This window comes from Elephas maximus, chromosome 17 (genome assembly GCF_024166365.1).
Source record: "Elephas maximus indicus isolate mEleMax1 chromosome 17, mEleMax1 primary haplotype, whole genome shotgun sequence".
Taxonomy (NCBI): domain Eukaryota; kingdom Metazoa; phylum Chordata; class Mammalia; order Proboscidea; family Elephantidae; genus Elephas; species Elephas maximus.
This window is the reverse complement of record NC_064835.1, coordinates 46,098,920-46,124,501: the sequence shown is the minus strand read 5'-3', so window position 1 is coordinate 46,124,501 and position 25,582 is coordinate 46,098,920. Positions and strand designations below refer to the sequence as shown.

The 25,582-nt window shown below is 41.6% G+C and overlaps 1 gene segment (V, D, J or C); it reads right to left on the bottom strand.

Annotated features, from left to right (window-relative positions):
• Positions 1-21,131, bottom strand: part of LOC126060263 (immunoglobulin kappa variable 4-1-like) — a 191,257-nt gene extending 170,126 nt beyond the window's left edge. The window contains 1 exon segment of the V gene segment in view: positions 21,059-21,131. Within this exon segment, the coding sequence occupies positions 21,059-21,107 (49 nt within the window).
• Between the last annotated feature and the right edge of the window lie 4,451 nt (positions 21,132-25,582).

The window sequence follows — 25,582 nt, the reverse complement described above, 5'->3', positions numbered from 1 at the left end:
CCCAAGTCTCGAATGGGTTCAACAAATTGTTGGGTACCACAGATTCTTAAGACAGTATGTGAGGTCACCAAAGATGTCCGTTAAGTGCTAAAAACAATCCAAAGATGGTACCCCACCCAGCAGAGCCAAGAATCCAGCACTGAGGAATGAACATGGGAAAAAATTGGCAAGTAGATTTTACAGTAATGCCTCGAGCACCTGGAAACTTCTGATATTTACAGGGTTTTGTAGACACATACTCTGGGAGGGTAGAGGCTTTTCCTTGCCAGACTGAACAAGCTCAAGAAGTGACTAAGGCATTACTCAAAGAGATTATTTCCCGATTTGGTTTGCCACTCTCAATTCAGAGCGACAATGGGGGAACCTTTGTGGCCCTGGTAAATCAAGAACTTAATAAGGCCTTAGACATCACCTGGAAACTGCACTCAGCATAGAGACCACAATCTACTGGAAAGACTGAAAAGATAAATCATACTTTGAAAAAGACTCTAGCTAAAGTTTGCCAAGAAACCCACTCCACTTGGTTACAAGTATTACCAATTGCCCTACTTCAGATTCGGGTGGCCCCTCGAAGTGGGCTTAAGTTGAGTCCTTATGTACTTATATATGGGAGACCATTCCTAAAACGGTCAACTTTCCACACCTCTGTCATGACAGAAGTTGAAAAGAGAGATTGGGTCCAATCCTTAGGAGCAGTTACAAGTACCATTGACAAATATGCCTCTTCCCATTTGTCTTCCCCCTCTAATGTGCCTCTTCATAGGTTCAAGCCAGGGGATTGGGTCCTGTTAAAGGTTTAGAAAAATCAACATCTAGAAGATGAACTGGCCCCCGTCTGGTTGGGACCATATGAATTCCTCCTGACTACTCATTCCTCTCTGAAACTGGCTGGAGTAACCTGGTCGTAAAAAAAACTGGTTTTGGTTGGTGGTGTCTGAAGACCATAATCCCCGGACTAGGCATGTACCATTCGGAAATGGCTTTTCAAAACCTTTCGGATACAATCCATTTGTTAGCCATGGGTACAGAAAGAGCCCTGAAGGCCCAGCAAGCCTCCTTAAATTCCCTGGTTGAAGTGGTCTTAGACAATAGAATTGCGCTGGACTTCTTATTGGCAGAATCAGGGGGTGTTTGCGCCATAATTAATAAGACTTGTTGTACCTGGATTAACATTTTGGAGGAAGTGGACATCAGATTAAAAGCAATCCACAAAGTTGCTGAATGGACAAATCCCATAGCACGGGCAAGTGGACTGTGGCATTGGATCTCGAATCTATTCCCATCCATAGAATCTTGGTTAGTCCCTCTTGTCACCTTGGGAATTGTAATTTTAATGATGTGTATTTGTGTTCCCTGTTTTCTAAAAATCTGGGCCCAAGGAACTGAGACCACCTTAAAAGCAAGAAATACATTTGCCCTAATTGGCCGAGAGAATTCTCCAGTCAACCAAGGGGATGTTCACCATCTGATTCAATAAGACACCATTGCCTTTTATACTAACTCTACTTCTAAGACCCACCCTAAATAAACATTCCCTGACTTCATGCCCCTCTTCAGCAGGAAACAGCCAGATTGAGCGGCGCTCCATTTCCCAAGATTGAGAAAGCTTCAGAAATAGGGGGGATTGAAGTAGAGAAAATACATTGTCTGTAGTGTTTTAGTATTAAAATAAGAGAGAATATATTTTCCAGTTTAGCTGTATAAGCTGTGAGTAAAATATTTAGTCTTTAAAAACGTCGATTATTTGCTCTGGAATCTGTCTCATAATTGTTCCATTGTAGAAAAACAAATTCCATTGTAGAAAAACGAGGTAATCAAGATTCTTGTTGTTGATTAAATCATGCTTCTCTCCAAGGTGAGAAAAACAATGAGTGATACCATCAGGACCCGAGATAATTGAGCAAAACCCGGACCCATCCAGTAACCGAAACCAGGACGGCGTAAAGAGGACTCCAAGACGTCAACAATAAGTCACTGGGTCATTACATCCCCCTCAAAGAAGAATCAACATTCCTGGGAATTTCTAAACGCTGACCCTCTCCCTATAAAACACTTCTGTAGCCCTCTAGGGGCAGACAGAATCTGGGGCCAACTTTGCCCCCTCTGTCTCTTGAACACGGTGTTCAGTAAAATCGTCTTGCCGCTTACCTCCCCCTGTCTCACTATTGGCTTGCGGCAGGAGGCTCAAATCCACAATTTGCGGTAACAGGTGGAGGCTGCGGATGTTGCAGTTTATTACTGCCAGCAAAGTGTACATCTTCCTCCTGCAGTGATACAGCCGTGCAAGCAAACCTCTCTGCTTGGGGTGGCCCAGCTTCCTAAATGTGTTGCCTGTGTGATGAGCAGTCCAAGCAGATCCTCTGAGGCTGCTAAGAGGAAGAGTTTGGAGACCTCAGGGGAATGGGTTGCAGCTGAGGACTCTGGGCCATGAGTGCCTCTGTTTCACCTCAGACACTGCCTGTTCGTGGCCGGTCAGCTCCACCAGTCTTGACATGGCAGAGAAAGCAGGGAGGATGGAGGAGGTACAAGTACCTCTGAGCAACTAGACCAGATGTCAGGAGACCGGACTGAGAGCTCATCCTAATCCTCCTGCCTGTGTACATTTGTCAGTTAAATTTAGTCAGCATGACAGGAAGACATTTGACACAGACAAGGGAAACACAAGTTGAATACATCTGGAGGTTATGTATATTTAATCAGGATAATATTTGGTGATATTTAGCAGTTAGTATTTTCCCACTTTCCCAACACCATGCTTCTCATTTTACTACTTACGGTTCTCCTTGAATTAAGAGAGTTGAAATATCATTCTCTATAGATGTCCTCAGGGCGAGTGTGGCTGAGAAGAATTGGTGAAGATGCTGGTGTTCCAGCTTCCAGAAAGACTTTTGTAAATGTATAGCAGACACAAGATGCTAATTCCTCAACCGCTGAATTTCCCCAATTACTTTTTGTTGAGAAAAATGATTTTGAGGAATTTTATAAGTTGGGTTTTAATAATAAACAGCAAACAGAAAGATGTAGAACGACATTTACTCCATAAACTACTAGAAGGATACAGAATGACAGAAAGGTTTTTCTTTCTAAAGGTCAGAATTTTAAGACTGTGTCTATATTTATGTCTATTCCCACGAAAGGTAATCCAGCTGAATGTGGAAATCATCGAACAATATTCATTCAAAAGTGGCTACAGCAGTATATTGGCAGGGAACTGCCAGAAATGCAAGCCAGATTCAGACAGCAACCTGAAACAAGGGCTATCATTGCTAATGTCAGATGGATCCTGGCTAAAAGCAGATAATACCAGAAATATATTTACCTGTGTTTTTTTGACTATGTAAAGGCATTCCACTGTGTGGTTTGTAACACATTATGGATAACACTGCGAAGAATGGGAATTCCAGAACACCTAAATGTGTGCATGAGGACCTGTACATAGGTCAACAGGCAGTCATTCAAAGAGAATAAGGAGATGCTGCCTGGTTTAAAGTCATAAAATGTGTGTGTCACAGTTGTATCCTTTCACCATACTTATGCAGGCTTTATGCTAAGCAACTAGTTTCAGAAGATGGATTATATGAAGAAGAATGAGGAATCAGGATTGGAGGAAGACTCTTTAGCAACCTGCATGATGCAGATGACACCAAGTTGTTTGCTGAAAATGAAGAGGACTTGAAGCATTTACTGATGAATATCAAGGATAACAGTCTTCAGTATGGATTATACTTTAACATAAAGAAAACAAAAATCTTCACAACTGGGCTAATAAGGAACATCCTGATAAATGGACAAAACACTGAAATTGTCATGGATGTTACTGTCCTTGGATCTGTAATCAATGCCCATGGAAGCAACATTCAAGAAATCAAAGGATGCATGGCACCGGGCAAATTGACTGCAAAAGACCTCTCTAAAGTGTTAAAAAGCGCAGAGGTCACTTTAAAGACTAAGATGCATCTGAACCAGGCCATGATGTTTTCAATTGCCTCCTATGCATGTGGAAGTTGGGCAATGACTAAGGAAGACCAAAGAAGAATTGATGCCTTTGAATTATTGTGTTCGCGAAGAATGTTGAACACAACATGGACTTCCAAAGGAACAAATTTGCCTTGGAACAAGTACAGCCAGAGTGATCTTTAGGAGGGAGGGTGTCAAAACTTCATCTCACATACTTTGGATATGTTCTCAGGAGGGATCAGGCCCTGCAGAGGGACATTATGCTTGATAACGTAGAGGGTCAACAAAACAGAGGAAGACCCTTAACGAGATGGATTGACTCAGTGGCTGCAACAAGGGTCTCAAGCATAAGAAGCATTACGAGGATGGCCTAGGACTGGGCAGTGTTTCATTGTGTTGTTCGTACGGTCACTAAGAGCTGGAACTGACTGGACAGCACCTAACAACAACAACAAAAATGAACAGTATACTGATGAGATTTTTCTTTTCAACTCCAGAAATCAGAAATGCAAAATGGTTACTATAAACATTAATATTCAAGGTGAAAAAACATTGATGAAGATCTAATACTGTCAAATATTATATTCTTATCATTCAGGGATTTTGATTGCAAACAAGAGAATCCAACCAAGCCTAAACTAAGCAGAAAATGAAATGATTACCTGGTGCCACGTGGACCTGACTGAAAGTCTACAGAACATGGTGTAGAAAATGTACCTGAAACCAACTGGCAAAAGCGCAGTTCACGATAAATCAGAGAAGGACGTTGTATGTCATCCAGCACTACCACAGATGGACTGGCTCCACCACCACTGGACACCAGTGATGGCACATTGGATATTGGAAGCCTCTGATTCCACTCTGTTTCCAAACATTTTTTTAAAATAATTTTTATTGTGGTTTAAGGGAAAGTTTACAAATCAAGTCAAGTCAGTCTCTCACATATAATCTTGTATACACCTTACTACATACTCCCACTTACTCTCCCCCTAATGAGTCAGCCTGCTCCCTCATTCAAGACTCTCCTTTCGTGACCGTTTTGCCAGTTTCTAACCCCCTCTACCCTCCCATCTCCCCTCCAGACAGGAGATGCCAACATAATCTCAAGTGTCCACCTGATGCAAGTAGCTCACTCCTTATCGGCATCTCTCTCCAACCTATTGTCCAGTCCAATCCATATCTGATGAGTTGGCTTTGAGAATGGTTCCTGTACTGGGCCAACAGAAAGTTTGGGGACCATGACCTCTGGGATTCTTCTAGTCTTAGACCATTAAGTCTGGTGTTTTTATGAGAATTTGGGGTCTGCATCCCACTGTTCTCCTGCTCCCTCAGGGGTTCTCTGTTGTGCTCCCTATCAGGGCAGCCATCGGTTGTGGCGGGGCACCATGTAGTTATTCTGGTCTCAGGATGATGAAGTCTCTAGTTCATGTAGCCCTTTCTGTCTCTTGGGCTCATAATTCCCTTGTGACTTTGGTGTTCTTCATTCTCCTTTGATCCAGGTGAGTTGAGACAAATTGATGCATCTTAGATGGCCGCTTGCTAGCTTTTAAGACACCTGACACCACACTTCCAATTGGGATGCCGAATGTTTTCTTAATAGAATTTATTTTGCCAATGACTTAGGTGTCCCCTGAAGCCATAGTCCCCAAACTCCTGCCCCTGCTCCGCTGACCTTCAAAGCATTCAGTTTATTCAGGGAACTTCTTTGCTTTTAGTCCAGTGTAGTTGTACTGACCTCCCCCGTATTGAGTGTTGTCCTTCCCTTTACCTAAAGTAGTTCTTATCTACTATCTAATCGGTAAATAACCCACTCGCACCCTCCCTCCCTTCCCCTTCTTGTAACCACAAAAGAATGGATTCTTCTCAGTTTAAGCTATTTCTCAAGATCTTATAATAGTGCTCTTATATCATATTTGTCGTTTTACATCTGACTTATTTCACTCAGCATAATGCCTTCCAAGTTCCTCCATGTTATGAAATATTTCACAGATTCCTCACTGTTCTTTATTGATGCGTAGTATTCCATTGTGTGAATATACCACAATTTATTTATCTCTTCGTCCATTGAGGGACACCTTGGTTGCTTCTAACTTTTTGATATTGTAAACAGTGCTTCAATAAACGTGGGTGTGCATAAATCTGTTTCTGTAAAGGCTCTTATTTCTCTAGGATATATTCCAAGGACTGGGATTTCTGGGTTGTATGGCAGTTCTATTTCTAGGTTTTTAAGGAAATGCAAGATCACCTTCCAGAGTGGTTTTACCATTTTACATTCCCATACATATATATATTTTTTATTCCCACCAGCAGTGTATAAGTGTTCCAATTTTCCACAGCCTCTCCAACATTTATTATTTTGTGTTTCTTGGATTAATGCCAGCCTTCTTGGAGAGAGATGGAATCTCATCGCAGTTTTAATTTGCATTTCTCTAATGGCTAATGATCAACAGCATTTCCTCATGTATCTGTTAGCCCCCTAAATATCTTCTTTAGTGATGTGCATGCTCATATTCTTTGCCCAGTTTTTCATTGGGTTATTTGTCTTTTTGTGGTTGAGTTTTAGCAGAATCACATAGATTTTAGAGATCAGGCGCTGGTTGGAAATGTCATAGCTGAAAATTTTTTCCCATTTTGTAGGTGTTCTTTTTACTCCTTTTGTGAAGTTTTTAGATGAACATAGGTGTTTGATTATTAGGAGCTCCTAGTTATCTGGTTTCTCTTCGTTATTTTAAGTAATGTATTGTATTCCGTTTATGCCTTGTGTTCGGGCTCCTAATGCTGTCCCTATTTTTTCATCCATGACCTTTATCATTTTAGACTTTATGTTTAGGACTTTGATCCATTTGGAGTTAGGTTTTGTGCGTGGTGTGAGGTATGGGTCCTGTTTCATTTTTTTGCCGATGGATATCCAGTTATGCCAGCACAATTTGTTAAAAAGACTATCTTTTCCCCAATTAACTGACACTGGGCCTTTGTCAATATCAGCTGCTCATATGTGGATAGATTTATATCTGGGTTCTCAATTCTGTTCCATTGGTCTATGTGTCTGTTGTTGGACCAGTACCAGGCTGTTTTGACTACTGTGGCTGCATAAGATGTTCTAAAACCAGGCAGAGTGAGGCCTCCCACTTTCTTCTTCTTTTTCAGTAATGCTTTGCTTATCCGGGGCTTCTTTCTCTTCCATATGAAATTAGTGATTTGTTTCTCTATCCCCTTAAAAGATGACATTGGTATTTGGATTGGAAGTGCGTTATATGTATAGATGGCTTTTGGTAGAATAGACATTTTTACTATGTTAAGCCTTCCTATCCATGAGCAGGGTATGTTTTTCCACTTAAGTATGTCCTTTTGAATTTCTTGTAGCAGAGTTTTATAGTTTTCTTTGTATAGGTCTTTTACATCCTCGGTAAGATTTATTCCTAAGTATTTTATCTTCTTGGGGGCTACTGTGCATGGTATTGATTTGGTTATTTCCTCTTCGGTGTTCTTTTTGTTGATGTAGAGGAATCCAAGAGATTTTTGTATGTTTATTTTATAACCTGAGACTCTTCCAAACTCTTCTATTAGTTTCAGTAGTTTTCTGGAGGATTCCTTAGGGTTTTCCATGTATACGATCATGTCATCTGCAAATAGTGATAGCTTTACTTCCTCCTTACCAATCTGGATACGCTTTATTTCTTTGTCTAGCCTAATTGCCCTGGCTAGGACTTCAAGTACGATGTTGAATAAGAGTGGTGATAAAGGGCATCCTTGTCTGGTTCCCGTTCTCAAGGGAAATGCTTTCAGGTTCTCTCCATTTAGAGTGATAGATGCCCTTTATTATGTTGAGGAATTTTCCTTCAATTCCTATTTTGGTAAGAGTTTTTATCATAAATGGGTGTTGAACTTTGTCAAATGCCTTTTCTGCATCTATTGATAAGATCATGTGGTTTTTATCTTTTGTTTTATTTATGTGATGGATTACATTAATGGTTTTTCTGATATTAAACCAGCCTTGCATACCTGGTATAAATCCCACTTGATCAGGGTGAATTATTTTTTTGATGTGTTGTTGGATTCTATTGGCTAGAATTTTGTTGAGGATTTTTGCATCTATGTTCATGAGGGATATAGGTCTAAAATTTTCTTTTTTTGTAATGTCTTTACCTGGTTTTGGTATCAAGGAGACGGTAGCTTCATAGAATGAGTTGGGTAGTATTCCGTCTTTTTCTATGCTTTGAAATACCTTCAATAGTAATGGTGTTAACTCTTCTCTGAAGGTTTGGTAGAACTCTGCAGTGAAGCTGTCTGGGCCAGGACTTTTCTTTGTTGGGAGTTTTTTGATTACCGTTTCAATCTCTTTTTTTGGTATGGGTCTATTTAGTTGTTCTACTTCTGAATGTGTTAGTTTAGGTAGGTAGTATTGTTCCAAGAATTTATCCATTTCTTCTAGGTTTTCAAATTTGCGAGAGTACAATTTTTCGTAGTAATCTGAAATGATTCTTTTAATTTCATTTGGCTCTGTTGTGATGTGGTCCTTCTCGTTTCTTATTCGGGTTATTGGTTTCCTTTCCTGTTTTTCTTTAGTCAGTCTAGCCAATGGTTTATCAATTTTGTTAATTTTTTCAAAAAACCAGCTTTTGGCTTTGTTAATTCTTTCAATTGTTTTTCTGTTCTCTAATTCATTTAGTTCAGCTCTAATTTTTATTATTTGTTTTCTTCTGGTGCCTGATGGGTTCTTTTGTTGCTCACTTTCTATTTGTTCAAGTTGTAGGGACAGTTCTCTGCTTTTGGCTCTTTTCTTCTTTTTGTATGTGTGCATTTATCGATATAAATTGGCCTCTGAGCAGTGCTTTTGCTGTGTCCCAGAGGTTTTGATAGGAAGTATTTTCATTCTCGTTGCTTTCTAAGAATTTCCTTATTCCCTCCTTGATGTCTTCTATAACCCAGTCTTTTTTCAGGAGGGTATTGTTCATTTTCCAAGTATTTGATTTCTTTTCCCTAGTTTTTCTGTTATTGATTTCTAGGTTCGTTGCCTTGTGGTCTGAGAAGATGCTTTGTAATATTTCGATGTTTTGGATTCTGCAAAGATTTGTTTTATGACCTAATATGTGGTCTATTCTAGAGAATGTTCCATGTGCACTAGAAAAAAAAGTATACTTTGCAGCAGTTGGGTGGAGAGTTCTGTATAAGTCAATGAGGTCAAGTTGGTTGATTGTTGTAAGTAGGTCTTCCATGTCTCTGTTGAGCTTCTTACTGGATGTCCTGTCCTTCTCCGAAAGTGGTGTGTTGAAGTCTCCTACTATAAATGTGGAGGTGTCTATCTCACTTTTCAATTCTGTTAAAATTTGATTTATGTATCTTGCAGCCCTGTCATTGGGTGCATAAATATTTAATATGGTTATGTCTTCCTGATCAATTGTCCCTTTTATCCTTATATAGTGTCCTTCTTTATCCTTTCTGGCGGATTTAAGTCTAAAGTCTATTTTGTCAGAAATTAATATTGCTACTCCTCTTCTTTTTTGCTTATTGTTTGCTTGATATATTTTTTTCCATCCTTTGAGTTTTAGTTTGTTTGTGTCTCTAAGTCTAAGGTGTGTCTCTTGTAGGCAGCATATAGATGGATCGTGTTTCTTTATCCAGTCCGTGACTCTCTGTCTCTTTATTGGTGCATTTAGTCCATTTACATTCAGCGTAATTATAGATAAATAAGTTTTTAGTGCTGCCATTTTGATGCCTTTTCATGTGTGTTGTTGGCCATTTCATTTTTCCACTTGCTTTTTTGTGCTGAGACGTTTTTCTTAGTAGCTTGTGAGATCCTCATTTTCATAATGTTTAACTTTGTGTTTGTTGAGTCATTACGTTTTTCTTGGCTTTTTTCTTGAGTTATGGAATTGATATTCCTTTTTGTGGTTACCTTATTATTTACCCCTATTTTTCTAAGTAAAAACCTAACTTGTATCCTTCTATTTCGCCTTGTATCACTCTCCATCTGGCAGTTCAATGCCTCCTATATTTAGTCCCTCTTTTTGATTATTGTGATCATTTATCTATTGATTTCCTGTTATGTGTATTATTTTGTTTATTTATTTATTTTTTAGAATTGATCTTAATTTGTTTGTTTTTGTGCTTTCCCTATTTGAGTTGCGTTGATATCAGGGCGTTCTGTTTTGTGACCTTGTATTGTGCTGGTACCTGATGTTATTGGTCATCAGGCCAAACAATTTCCTTTAGCCCTTCTTGCAGTCTTGGTTTAGTTTTTGCAAATTCTCTAAACTTGTGTTTATCTGTAAATATCTTAATTTCGCCTTCATATTTCAGAGAGAGTTTTGCTGGATATATGATCCTTGGTTGGCAGTTTTTCTCGTTCAGTGCTCTGTATACATCGTCCCATTCCCTTCTTGCCTGCATGGTTTCTGCTGAGTAGTCTGAACTTATTCTTATTGATTCTCCCTTGAAGGAAACCTTTCTTTTCTCCCTGGCTGCTTTTAAAATTTTCTGTTTATCTTTGGTTTTGGTGAGTTTGATGATAATATGTCTTGGTGTTTTTCTTTTTGGATCAATCTTAAATGGGGTTCGATGAGCATCTTCGATAGATATCCTTTCGTCTTTCATGATGTCAGGGAAGTTTTGTGTCAGGAGTTCTTCAACTATTTTCTCTGTGTTTTCTGTCCCCCCTCCCTGTTCTGGGACTCCAATCCTTCTTGATAGAGTCCCACATGATTCTTAGGGATTCTTCATTTTTTTAAATTCTTTTATCTGATTTTTTTTTCAGCTATGTTGGTGTTGATTCCCTGGTCCTCCAGAAGTCCCAGTCTACATTCTAATTGCTCGAGTCTGCTCCTCTGACTTTCTATTGCGTTGTCAAATTCTGTAATTTTATTGTTAATCTTTTGGATTTCTACATGTTGTCTCTCTATGGATTCTTGCAACTTGTTAATTTTTCCACTATGTTCTTGAATAATCTTTTTGAGTTCTTCAACAGTTTTATCAGTGTGTTCCTTGGCTTTTTCTGCATTTATCCTAATTTCATTTGTGATATCTTTAAGCATTCTGTAAATTAGTTTTTTATATTCTGTATCTGATAATTCCAGGATTGTATCTTCATTTGGGAAAGATTTTGATTCTTTTGTTTGGGGGGTTGGAGAAGCTGTCATGGTCTGCTTCTTTATGTGGTTTGATATGGACTGCTGTCTCCGAGCCATCACTGGGAAACTAGATTTTCCAGGTAATCAGCTAAAAAAAAATGCAGTCAAATCCCTATCTGAATTCTCCCTCTGGCTCCAGGTATTCGGATGGTAATGGAGCCACCTGGGAAGGGTGTGGGAGAGATCAGAGAGCTAGGAGTGTAGCACCACAGATTATAGAGCTGATCACCGCGTTCATGCTCCGCCCCCGTCCGCCAAAATCAGGGCGGGACGGCTCCCCAGTTGGGACGCTACTGTCTCCACTCCGAGACCTGTCACTTCCTCCCGGGGACTTCTCCCTCCGGTGCGCGGCACCGCTCGCGAGAACTGGGTAGGTGTCTCCCGCTCGAATGGGTGGGCCCGCCCCCAGGGTCTATTCAGGGGAATATAATTGGACCCCGCGCTCACACCCCGCCCGCTTTCGCCCAAATCCCAGCAGGACGGCTCCCTGGCTGGAACGCTGCTTTCCCCGCTCCGAGACCAGTCACTTCCTCCCGGGGACTTCTCCCTCCGGTGCATCGCTCCACAGACGCGATCTGGGTGGGCGTCCCCCCGCATGAACGTGTGGGCCCTGCCCCGGAGTCGCTTTGGGGAAATATAGCTGACCCCCCCCGCTCGTGCCCCAACCGCTTCCCGCCAAACTCCCAGCGGGACGGCTCCACGGCTGGGACACTGCTCTCCCTGCTCCAAGATCCGTCACTGCCTCCCGGGTGCTTCTCCCTCCGGCTGAGCCGCTACGCCGCCCACGCCAACCAGCTAGACTCTCTCCTGGGATGGGTTCGGGGGGTAGGGCTGGGCCCCTTGTCTGTGCCGTCTGCCCCCCGGGCTCTGCCCCAGATCATGCTCCGAAGGTCACCTGCCTGGTACGCTGGCTCCTAGTTCTGAAAACGGTCGCTGTCTGCCTGTATTTGTTCGTTTTCCGTCTCTAAGTCTGTGCTTGTTGTTCAGAGTTCATAGATTGTTATGTATGTGATTGATTCCCTTGTTTTTCCGAGTCTTTGTTGCAAGAGGGATCCGCAGTAGTGTTCACCTAGTCTGCCATCTTGACCCCGCCTCCCTGCAAACATTTTTTTAAAAATAATTTTTATTGTGTTTTAAGTGAAAGTTTACAAATCAAGTCAGTGTCTCACATATAAACTTGTATACACCTTACTACATACTCCCACTTACTCTCCCCCTAATGAATCAGCCTGCTCCCTCCTTCCAGACTCTCCTTTCGTGACCATTTTGCCAGTTTCTAACCCCCTCTACCCTCCCATCTCCCCTCCAAACAGGAGATGTCGACATAGTCTCAAGTCTCCACCTCATGCAAGTAGCTCACTCCGTATTGGCATCCCTCTCCAACCCATTGTCCAGTCCAATCCATATCTGATGAGTTGGCCTTGGGAATGGTTCCTGCCCTGGGCCAACAGAAGGTTTGGGGTCCATGCCCGCTGGGATTCTTGTAGTCTTAGACCATTAAGTCTGGTCTTTTTATGAGAATTTGGTGTCTGGATCCCACTGTTCTCCTGCTCCCTCAGGGGTTCTCTGTTGTGCTCCCTATCAGAGCAGTCATCGGTTGTGGCCAGGTGCCATGTAGTTATTCTGGTCTCAGGATGATGCAGTCTCTAGTTCATGTTGCCCTTTCTGTCTCTTGAGCTCATAATTCCCTTCTGACTTTGGTGTTCTTCATTCTCCTTTGATCCAGGTGAGTTGAGACAAATTGATGCATCTTAGATGGCTGCTTGCCAGCTTTTAAGACTCCTGACACCACACCGAAAATTGGGATGCCGAATGTTTTCTTAATAGCATTTATTCTGCTTATGACTTAGGTGTCCCCTGAAGCCATCGTCCTCAAACCCCCACCCCTGCTCCGCTGACCTTTGAAGCATTCAGTTTATTCAGGAAACTTCTTTGCTTTTGGTCCAGACCGGTTGTACTGACCTCCCCTGTATTGAATGTTGTCCTTCCCTTCACCTAAAGTAGTTCTTATCTACTATCTACTATCAAATGGGTAAATAACCCTCTCCCACCCTACCTCCCTCCCCTCTCTTGTAACCACAAAAGAATGGGTTCTTCTCAGTTTATACTCTTTCTCAAGATCTTATAATAGTGGTCTTATACAGTATTTGTCCTTTTGCATCTGACTAATTTCACTCAGCATAATGCCTTCCAGGTTCCTCCATGTTATGAAATGTTTCACAGATTCATGACTGTTCTTTATGGATGCGTACTATTCCAATGTGTGAATACACCATAATTTATTTATCCATTCGTCCATTGAGGGACACCTTGGATGCTTCCAAATTTTGCTATTGTAAACAGTGGTGCAATAAACATGGGTGTGCATACATCTGTTTGTGTAAAGGCTCTTATTTCTCGAGGATATAGTCCGAGGACTGGGATTTCTGGGATTTCTAGCTTTTTAAGGAAACTCCAGATCACCTTCCAGAGTGGTTGTACCATTAGACATTCCCACCAGCAGTGTATAAGTGTTTCAGTCTTTCCACAGCCTCTCCAACATTTATTATTTTGTGATTTTTGGATTAATGCCAGCCTTGTTGGAGAGAGATGGAATCTCATCGTAGTTGTAATTTGCATTTCTCTAATGGCTAATGATCGACAGTATTTCATCATGTATCTGTTAGCCCCCTAAATATCTTCTTTAGTGATGTGCATGTTCATATTCTTTGCCCAATTTTTAACTGGGTTGTTTGCCTTTTTGTGGTTGAGTTTTAGCAGAATCGTATAGATTTTAGAAATCAGGCGCTGGTCAGAGATGTCATAGCGGAAATTTTTTCCCAGTCTGTAGGTGGTCTTTTTACTCTTTTGGTGAAGTCTTTAGATAAGCATAGGTGTTTGGTTTTTACAAGCTCCCAGTTTTCAGGTTTCTCTTCATCATTTTAAGTAATGTATTGTATTCTGTTTGTGCTTGTATTAGGTCTCCTAATGTTGTCCCTATTTTTTCTTCCATCACCTTTATCATTTTAGACGTTATGTTTAGGTCTTTGATCCATTTTTCGTGAGTTTTTGTGCATGGTGTGAGGTATGGGTCCTGTTTCATTTTGTTGCAGATGGGTACCCAGTTATGCCAGCACGATTTGTTAAAAAGGCTGTCTTTTCCCCAGTTAACTGATACTGGGCCTTTGTCAAATATCAGCTGCTCACATGTGGATGGATTTATATCTGGGTTCTCAATTCTGTTCCATTGGTCTATGTGTCTGCTATACCAGTACCAGGCTGTTTTGACTACTGTGGCTGTGTAATATGTTCTCAAATGAGGCAGAGTGAGGCCTCCCACTTTGTTCTTCTTTTTCAGTAATGCTTTGCTTATCTGGGGCTTCTTTCCCTTCCATATGAAGTTGGTGATTTGTTTCTCCAGGACATTAAAAAATGTCCTTGGAATTTGAATCAGAAATGCATTGTATATATAGATGTCATTTGGTAGAAGAGACATTTTTACTATGTTAAGTCTTCCTATCCATGAGCACGGTATGCTTTTCCACTTATGTAGGTCCCTTTTAGTTTTTTTGCAGTAGTACTTTGTAGTTTTCTTCATATAGGTGTTTTACATCTTTGGTAAGATTTATTCCTAAGTATTTTATCTTCTTGGGGTTACTGTGAATGCTATTGATTTGGTGGTTTTCTCTTCAATGTTCTTTTTTTGATTTAGAGGAATCAACCCCCTCGTGCCTCTCAGTTTGTCATACTGTGGGGGCTTGTGTGTTGCTGTGATGCTGGAAGCTGTGCCACCAGTATTCAGATACCAGCAGGGTCACCCATGGAGGACAGGTTTCAGCTGAGCTTCCAGACTAAGACAGACTTGGAAGAAGGACCCGGCAGTCTACTTCTGAAAATCATTAGCCAGTGAAAACCTTATGAATAGTAGTGGAACATTAACTGATATAGTGCTGGAAGATGAGCCTCCAAGTTGGAAGGCAGTCAAAAGGTGACTGGAGAAAAGCTGCCTCCTCAAAGTAGAGTTGACCTTAATGACGTGGATAGAGTAAAGCTTTTGGGACCTTCATTTGCTGATGTGGCATGACTCAAAATGAGAAGAAACAGCTGCAAACAGCCATTAATAATCAGAACCTGGAATGTATGAAGTATGAATCCAGGAAAACTGGAAAACGTCAAAAATGAAATGGGACACGCAAACATCGATATCCTAGGCATTAGTGAGCTGAAATGGACTGGTATTGGCCATTTTGAATTGGACCATCATATAGTCTACTATGCTGGGTATGAAAACTCGAAGAGGAATGGTGTTGCATTCATCATCAAAAAGAACATTTCAATGTCTACCCTGAAGTACAACGCTGTCAGTGATGGGATAATACCCATAAGCCTAGAAGGAATATCAGTTAATAAGACTATTATTCAAATTTCTGCACCAACCACTAGGGCCAAAGATGAAGAAATAGAAGATTTTTATCAGCTGCTACAGTCTGAAATTGACCAAACATGTAATCAAGATGCATTGATAATTACTGGTGATTGGAATGTGAAAGTTAGAAAGAAAGAAGAAGGATCAGTAGTTGGAAAATATGGCCTTGGTGATAGAAACAATGCTGGAGATCGAATGATAGAATTTTGCAAGACCAACGACTTCTTCATTGCAAGTACCTTCTTTCACCAACATAAACGGCGACTATACACATGGACCTCGCCAGATGGAGCACACAGAAATCAAATTGACTACATCTGTGGAAAGAGACGATGGAAAAGCTCAATATCATCAGTCAGAACAAGGCCAGGGGCAGATTGTGGAATAGACCATTAATTGCTCATATGCAATCTCAAGCTGAAACTGAAGAAAATCCGAGCAAGTCCACGAGAGCCAAAATATGACCTTGAGTATATTCCACTTGAATTTAGAGACGATCTCAAGAATAGATTTGACGCGTTGAACACTAGTGACCGAAGACCAGAGGAGTGGTGGAATGACATCAAGGAGATCATACATGAAAAAAGCGAGAGGTCACTGAAAAGACAGGGAAGAAAGAAAAGACCAAGATGGATGTCAGAGGAGTCTCTAAAACTTGCTCTTAAGCGTGGAGCAGTGAAAACAAAAAGAAGAATTGATGGAGTAAAAGACTGAACAGAAGATTTCAAAGGGCCTCTCGAGAAGACAAAGTATTATAATGACATGTGCAAAGAGCTGGAGATGGGAAAAAAAGGGAAGAACACACTCTGCGTTTCTCAAGCTGAAAGAACTGAAGAAAAAATTCAAGCCTCCAGTTGCAATAGTGAAGGATTCCATGAAGAAAATATTAAACGATGCAGGAAGCATCAAAAGAAGATGGAAGGAATACACAGAGTCATTATACGAAAAAGAATTAGTCGATATTCAACCATTTCAAGAGGTGGCATATGATCAGAAACTGATGGTACTGAAGGAAGAAGTCCAAGCTGCTCTGAAGGCACTGGCGAAAAACAAGGCTCCAGGAATTGATGGAATATCAATTGAGATGTTTCAACAAACAGATGCAACGCTGGAGGTGCTCACTCATCTATGCCAAGAAATATGGAAGACAGCTTCCTGGCCAACTGACTGGAAGAGATCCATATTTATGGCTATTCCCAAGAAAGGTGATCCAACTCAATGTGGAAATTACAGAACAACATCATTAATATCACACGCAAGGAAAATTTTGCTGAAGATCATTCAAAAATGGCTGCAGCAGTATGTCAACAGGGAACTGTCAGAAATTCAGGCTGGTTTCAGAAGAGGACGTGGAACCAGGGATATCATTGCTGATGTCAGATGTATTCTGGCTGAAAGCAGAGAATACCAGAAGGATGTTTACCTCTGTTTTATTGACTATGCAAAGGCATTCGACTGTGTGGATCATAACAAACTATAGATAACACTGCGAAGAATGGGAACTCCAGAGCACTTAATTGTGCTCATGAGGAACCTTTACATAGATGAAGAGGCAGTTGTTCGGACAGAACAAGGGGATACTGATTGGTTCAAAGTCAAGAAAATTGTGCGTCAGGGTTGTATTGTTCACCATACCTATTTGATCTCTATGCCGAACAAATAATCCAAGAAGCTGGACTATAAGAAGAAGAACGGGACATCAGGATTGGAGGAAGACTCATTAACAACCTGCGTTATGCAGATGACACAACCTTGCTTGCTGAAAGTGAAGAGGACTTGAAGCACTTACTAATGAAGATCAAAGACCACAGACTTAAGTATGGATTATGCCTCAACATAAAGAAAACAAAAATCCTCAGAACTGGACCAAAGAGCAACATCATGATAAATGGAGAAAAGATTGAAGTTGTCAAGGATTTCATTTTACTGGGATCCACAACCAACAGCCATGGAAGCAGCAGTCAAGAAATCAAAAGATGCATTGCATTGGGCAAATCTGCTGCAAAGGACCTCTTCAAAGTGTTGAAGAGCAAAGATGTCACCCTGAAGACTAAGATGCGCCTGACCCAAGCCATCGTATTTTCAGTCACATCATATGCATCTGAAAGCTGGACAATGAATAAAGAAGACCGAAGAAGAGTTTACGCCTTTGAATTGTGGTGTTGGCGAAGAATATTGAATATACCATGGACTGCCAAAAGAACGAACAAATCTGTCTTGGAAGAAGTGTGGCCAGAATGCTCCTTAGAGGCAAGGATGGCGAGACTGTACCTTACATATTTTGGACATGTTGTCAGGAGGGATCAGTCCCTGGAGAAGGACATCATGCTTGGCAGAGCACAGGGTCAGCAGAAACGAGGAAGACCGTCAACGAGGTGGATTGACACAGTGGCTGCAACAATGAGCTCAAGAATAACAATGATTGTAAGGATGGCGCAGGACTCGGCACTGTTTCGTTCTTTTGTGCATAGGGTAGCTATGATTCGGTACCAACTCGACCGCACGTAACAACAACAACAGAGGAATCCAACTGGTTTTTGTATGTTTATCTTTTAGCCTGAAACTCTACAGAACTCTTCTATTAGTTTCAGTAGTTTTCTGGAGGATTTCCTTACGGTTTTCTGTGTATAAGTTCATGTCGTCTTTGCAAATATTTTTGACTCTGTGACTTGAGCTTTAGTACCATTTCCTCATGAATAGTTTCAATAAGTGGTCTTCAAGAATGTATTTCCATTCCCAGAAACTGTAATCAAGCAAAATGAAACCCATTGCCATTGACTTGATTCCAATTCATAGAAACCACATGTGTTACAGAGCAGACCTGAGCTGCAAAGGGTTTTCTGTACTGTAACCTTCATGGAAGCAGACCACTAAGCCTTTCTTCTGGGGGTCCACTGGGTGGGTCCCAACTGCCAAGCTTTAGGTTAGTAGCTGAGCACAAACTATTTGTACCACTCAGGCACCTTCAGGAATTATGGCAGCAAAACTAAAATATAACTAGTTTCATTAGAGAATCCCAAAAAACCATAAATGGCATATTCAAATAGCACTGCCCTATTTAAAAAGTAAGAAACGTGCACTTTAGAAGTTCTTGAACCACAATCCTTTTATCTAAGAATCTCACCATTACACTCCGTCGTTCTTTGCATAAATGTTCACTTGGTACACCTCAACCTGAGCTCACACCTGCTGACCTGAGCCTCATAAAAAGCTATGAAGTATAGAAAGTGTTGAATCAGTGTGTGCTTTCTTGTGTATGTGCTTAACAGCAACAACAAAAAAACGCAATCCTTTCCCATTGAGTCAGTTCCAATACATACGGACATATCGGACACACTAAACTGCCCCATAAAATTTCCAAGGTGCAGCCAATAGATTCCAGCTGCTAACCTTTTCATTAGCAGCCATAGCTCTTAACCACTGTGCAATCATGGTTCCCACAACCAAATTGAATGAATGAATGAAGAAAGATACGAAGGAAGGAAGAAAGAGAGGGAGGGAGGGAGAGAGAGAGAGAAAGAGAGACAGAAAGACAGAAAGCAAGCAAGATATGAAATAGAGTTTCCTGTGGGATGGAATCTGAGCAACATCACACAAAGAGAAGCTGCAGGACAGGTGCCACCCAGATGCTAGGCTCCTGCTCTACTATGTTCCAGGCGAGACAAAACCTAGACATGGAGTTTTCTCCCCAGGGTGATCCTCCTATTCAGATAGGTCTACGATTTGAAAAGGGTTATGAAATAAGTGTTACAAGCCACACAGTCCTGTCCACTTGTCTCAGTTAGAGACTATTTTGGTTTAATTTCCCTTCTATCCCTGGTTGCACAGTACCCCTGGATCATCCTCGGGTGTCCGTCTTTTTAGGTTCCAGCAGGCAGATCCTGCTCACTAGGTGCCAGAATCTCTGCTGTCTCCCAGGAGAGAAAATCTCCATTAGCTGCAGGGCCAGTCGGAGTCTCCTCTACACTGACTGGAAACACTACTCAGGCTGGCATCTGCATAAACCTGAGGAGGGACCTACAGGCCTCATTCACCTCACTTCCTCTATGCATGGTGTTGTGGTGCTGAACAGGTTCAGCAGCGCTTTCAGACTAACAGAGACTAGAGAGAAAGGCCTGGTGATCTGTTTGTGAAAAATCAGCCAATGAAAACCCTTTAGATGACAATATTCAGAGCTTATTGTTCATTGGGTTATCATGACTGAGAGGCTGACAAGATGGCAACTAACAACAAGAACGAACCATGATTTCCTTCAGTCACTAAATTAATCTTGGGTGCCCAAGGGATTAATTTAAAGAGGAATTGACAACTAATGAAAATAGAACATGGGAAAGCTGTCACATGTTTCTAGGGTGATAGGGTTAATGAGTTAGAGACTGGCCTTTGAAAGAATGAGTGCCACTGAAAGACATGGGGAGGGGAGAAAAGGCCAGTGAAATAGGAGCTTAGAGCAGGAAAACACCTTCATTGACATTGACCAGGATGGCTTGGCTGGAAAACAAGATCCACGGAAGGAAAAAAGTAAGAGAGGAAGATTACCTTCTGTGAGGGAGATTTTAAATATGAAGGATCCAGGTATAATATCGGGTTAGAGTTGTGAGGGTTGATTGCAGAAAAAGTAAAAAGTCCAGGAAAATAATGAATTAAAATGAGAACTTCCTAGAGTCAAGAAGGCACAATGAAGACAGAACTGATCTTTCAGGGTAGAAAACTCACTGGACCCTTTCCCGAATCAGTCATGTGACCTACCCATGTGAAACAAGTAGGTTCCTGTGATATGAAAACTGAAAAAGCGTAGAAGGGATTTTTACAGCATTCTTTTTGTATATTTTACCACAAAAGGAAATCCAGAAGAAGCTACATCCCTTAATTTTCCCCTAGAACCTACAAATACTATGAGTAATTAGTTAGGAGATGAGGTTCTTGGGGCAGACAGAGGAAGAGTGCATGTTCGGGGCTGAGCAGAAAGAAAGCAGCTGGTGCAGTGAAGAGTCACTGGCCTGTAGCCCCCGGGAGGAGGTTTGTGTTCGAGGCTGAAGCCTTGTGCATGGATTATTATAGCCTTGCAGACAGTAATAAACTGCAGCGTCTTCAGCCTGGAAGTTGGTGATGGTGAGAGTGAAGTCTGTCCCAGACCCACTGCCACTGAACCGATCAGGGACCCCAGATGCCCGGTTCGTTGCGCTATAGATGAGTCGCTTAGGAGCCTGTCCTAGTTTCTGCTGGTACCAGTTTAAGTAGCTGCTCACACTCTGGCTGGCCTTGCAGTTGATGGTGACCGTTTCTCCTTGAGACTTAGCCAGAGAGGCTGGAGACTGGGTCAGCACAATGTCCCCACTGGCACCTGCAATCAGAGTAGGCAATTACCATGCACATATATGTACACACACTTTTTTCACACATACATTAAAATATACCATTTATACCACAACTTCTAGTGATATTACATATCAGCAAATAATTGGTTCCATTTTGAAAATAACTGTCATTTCCCACGCTATGTTAAAATCATTTTTCAGCTCTAGAAGGATACTACTCTAGAGAGATTGAAACACTTTTCATTTCTCACCAGAGGCCCAGAGCAACAGGGACATGAGGACCAGAGTGTGTGGCACCATCTTGCTGGCCCTGCCTGCCTGATGCAGATCAGCTCCCATAGCAAAGGCCCTGTTTATAGTATCTGAGCAGCCAGCCTGGTGTTGGAGGGGCCTATGCAAAGCAGTCAGTGAATGGAAAGCAAATTACATGGGGGATAGGTTGTGAAAGTAGCCAATGTACTTCAAGAGCCAAATATATCCCATGAAGTATAATTTGATGACTACAAAAGACAAAGCAGGGTCATAGAAGCTCTAATATCTAAAACAAAACAAAACAAAACTTGCAGTCCAGTTCATTCCAACTCATGACAATCCCATGTGTTACACGGTAGAGCTGCTCCATAGGGTTTTCTTTCCTGTATTCTTTATGGAACCAGACTGACAGGCTTTTCTTCCAGGGTACCACTGGGTGTGTTCAAATTGCCAACCTATAGGTTAGTAGCCCATCACAACTGCTTGAAGCACCCAAGATCTAATGAAGAGCTTCAGTTTTAACTTAAAAACTGTTTTAAATGGGGTCAGGTTCCATAAATTTTGGACTAGTTTCCTCAAATCAACAGTTTTGTGAAACAATAAAAAATGCTGGGAAAAAAAAACAAGGAAAGGGAAAAATATGGAAAATTTTTGCCTCAATGTTTGATAAAATTTATAGCTAAAAAATCTCTGAGCTGTGATGATACTTGTATCCTGAAGGATACCTAAAAGACACTGCAATCACTTGAGATTGGATTCCGGGGCTATGGAAGGGCCAGAGAAATGGAAGACAGGCCCTGAATTACTCCTATTGAAAGTCCTCAGGGAGCCTATATTGAGCTAGTGTCCAGGAGGGCTGAGATCACAAAAGATGTGTGAACCAAAGAGAAAGTGGGACCTATCATGCCCACAGAGGGTAGGGCCTGATAAGAGGGCTCTAGAATCACTTGTGGAAATGGAGAGGAAAAAAATAAGCAGGATGTCCTTGTAAAGTTGTGGTTGAATGCTGACTCTTCAAAGAGTTTCTTTCCAGTTATGGATGGACTTGGTGGGCCGGAAAGCCTTGAGCCTTTAAGGTGAGACTTCGTCTCTCTTACTTTGGATATATTATCAGGAGGGACCAGGAGGACCTGCAGGAGATCATGCATCATAAAGCAGAGGGTCAGCGAAAAAGAGAAAGAGCCTCAAAGAAATGGATTGACATGAAATAAATGCTACAGTAACAGAGGCCTGTCCAGCTATCACAGTTAGACTATTTTGGCTTCATTGTTTCTTGTATCCCTGATTGCACAGAATCTCTGCATCAATCCGTGTGACTGTCATTGCAGGTTCCTGCCAGCAGATGGCGGTGAAACAGGCTTCACAAGTTTCCCTGAAACACCTTCCATCAGCTGAAGGGCAAGTCAGAGTCTTCTCTACACTGACCTGAGAAGCCGCTTAACCTGGGGAGACTCCTAAGGCCCTGATTGACTTCACCTGCACCCGCGTTGATGGGGTGCCCGCCCGCTTCAGTGGTGGTGGTCTGAGGCCAACTTCGCTCTCACCATCCTCACCATCAGATCAAAGATAGTACAACAAACTGCTGTGTTCGAAAATCAAGATATCCTCTCATAACAATGTGACCCCAGATATAAACCTCTTACCAGGGCAGAGGTGGGGGAAGGTCTCACGTACTAGGCATTCTTGCAGAGATTGCTGTGGTTTATTTGTTTTGATCAAGGAAAAAAGTTGGCATGAAGTAGTCAGAAAATCGGCAACGAGGCCTTCTCTGGCTCCAAAAGAGAGCAGGCCTCCAGCCCTTCCTGCTCTCTTCCTTTAAATCTGCTTTCAGCCCTCACCCTGGGGTCACTAGGTGGCCATTTGCAGTCCCATCTGACTCTCTCTAACTTGCCTCAACCCTGACTCCCAAACGCCTTTACTGCTGCCCCAGAACAGCACCTCCTCTCTAGGCCAAAGTCTAGAGCCCTTATCCCCTGAGCATTCCTGTCCCTGTTTCCCCACTCAAGTTTATGTCAGAGAAAACATCTCAGGAATGAAAAATACTAGGTCCCTGCTTGCCTTTTGTATAAAAGCAATACAAGTTATATTATCCCAAATATGTTTAAAAAAAAAACTGAGAAACAGAAAATAAGGTCCTTCAATCATAAGAAAAATTAAAAAACAGAGTGTCTCTCTCTTTTTTTTTTTTTTGTATTTTATAAGACAGAATTTTAGCTTCTTCTTAGAAGTTTTTAACAAATCTATTTTGGCTTTCTCTGCACCCCTCATATTCCCATTTCCCTACTTCTTGTTGTTAGCTGCCACTTAGTTGATATTCAATTCATACCCACTGTAAATTCCAAGCTTCTCCTTTACAATAATGCCCTCACCCAAACCAAGAATGCCATGGCCCCTCCATGATTTCATCACATTCATTTTGCAAAACCTAAACCCTGGAAAAAACTCCACCCTCCACACACCTGCATCCATGTTCACAATGTGGCTGGAAAAAAACGCATAATTATTCTGATTCTCTCATTGTAAATTTATGCACACTCCCTCTTTTTTTACCTCAGGACAGCCCTTTATCCTGCCTCACTATGTTCCTTCATTTACCTGGTCGGTTCGGTCTCCACCCTTTCTCTCTTCTTTTCTCTTCAAATTTTAACACCTACTTCTCATCCTGCCTTTCAGCAAATGACCTCATTTCCTGTTTCTTGGAAGAGCTTCCACTAGCTCCTCTCATGCATCTTCTGACCCACAGGCGTCTACACCCTTATGTGCTGCCTTCGTTCCTTCCTTCCTATTACTGTAGATGAGCAGACAGTCCTCCTACCTGAGGCCAGGCCCTCTGCTCGTATACTGCTGTCCCTTCCAAGGGCATCTTGGCATTCCTCACCTCTCTTTTCTGAGTTATCCGTGTTCCCCTCACTTTAGCATCACTTCTATCAGCATGAAACATCATTTTTAAAAACTCTGCTGATTTCACATCCCCCTCCATTTATGTCCTGTTTCACTCACTGAAAGACTTCTAGGAAGTCACCAAGCTGAGACCATCTCTTTTCATACTCCCCAAATTACGCAATCTCCACAATTCTTTCTACCACCAAGGCCATATTTTCCATCTACTGATCCTTCCTTGTTTCTAACTTTGTCACCCCATTCACCATCCTGACTGGATATTCAATCAATTTCAGACCAAAGAAGTTGGTAAAAATCTTCTATGTCTTCGTCTTTGGCCTTGGTCTTTGGTGGGTAAATTTGAATACTACTTGTATTAACAAGTCTTACTTGTAGGCCTGTAGATGTTATTCTATCACTGTCAGCCTTGTACTTCAGGATGGATTTTGTTCTTCTTGATGAAAAGTGCAACGCCATCCCTTCAAGTTGTCATTCCCTGCATAGTAGACCACATGATTTTCCTCCTCAAAATGACCAATACCAGTCCATTTCAGCTGACTAATGCCTAGGATATTGATCTTTATGCATTCTATTTCATTTTTGACAATTTCTCATTTTCTAAGACTTCATACATTCCACATTTCAATTATTATTGGATGTTTTCAGCTGTTTCTTCTCATTTTGAGTCATGCCACATCACCACACCAATGTCCCGAAAGCTTGACTCTATGCGTGTCAATAAAGTCAACTCTAAGGAGGCAGCTCTTCCCCAGTCGTCTTTTGAGTGCCTTCCAGCCTGAGGGGCTCATCTTCTGGCACTGTAACAGACATTGTTCTGCTGCTATTAATAAGGCTTTCACTGGCTGATTCTTTCAGAAGCAGACCACCAGGTCCTTCTTCCTAGTTTGCCTTAGTCTGGAAGCTCAGCTGAAATCTGTCCACTGTGGTGACCCTCCTCGTATTTGTATATCAGCAGCATAGCTACCAGCATCACAGCAATACGCAAGTCCCCACAGTATGACAAACTGACAGACGTGAATTCTGTATCTAATTTCTGGAAATTTTTTTTTCAGATCTGTAGTGCCCTGCTTTTAGTTTTTGTGCCTTGCATGCAATATAAAGTTTATCATTTATTTGTCTAAATAAACTCACACAGCTCCCAAATCTAAAGAGTGAAGAGAATGCCTTTTGTTCTCTGTTATTTCAGTTGTATCACCTTCAGATTCATATCCCAGTTATCTTATTTTCTTGGATGTTAAGGATCTCTGACTTCTTGGGGGTATCAGTCTTTGAAAAATTATTTGTGAGGTGTCCTGAGGATTTATGATGGGTTTGCCCTTTTCCAGAGCACCTTCCACTTGTCGGACCTATCTATGGGGCTTTCTGAAACAAACTTCAAGGTTGGAGAGTTCCAGAATCACCTAGGCCTTACACACCTGGAGTGAAACTCCTTGGAAAGTTGACTTTCAGACACAACTTCCCAAGGAAATCTTGCTTATTTTTTCCTGTCCATTTCCACAATGGCCCTAAAGCCCTTTGAGCATTTCCTAGGAGCTGTGGGAAGGATAGGTTTGCTTTCTTTGCTTCACACTGACTTTGGGATTACAGCCCTCCTCCCTTGGCTCTAGCACAACATAAGGTCC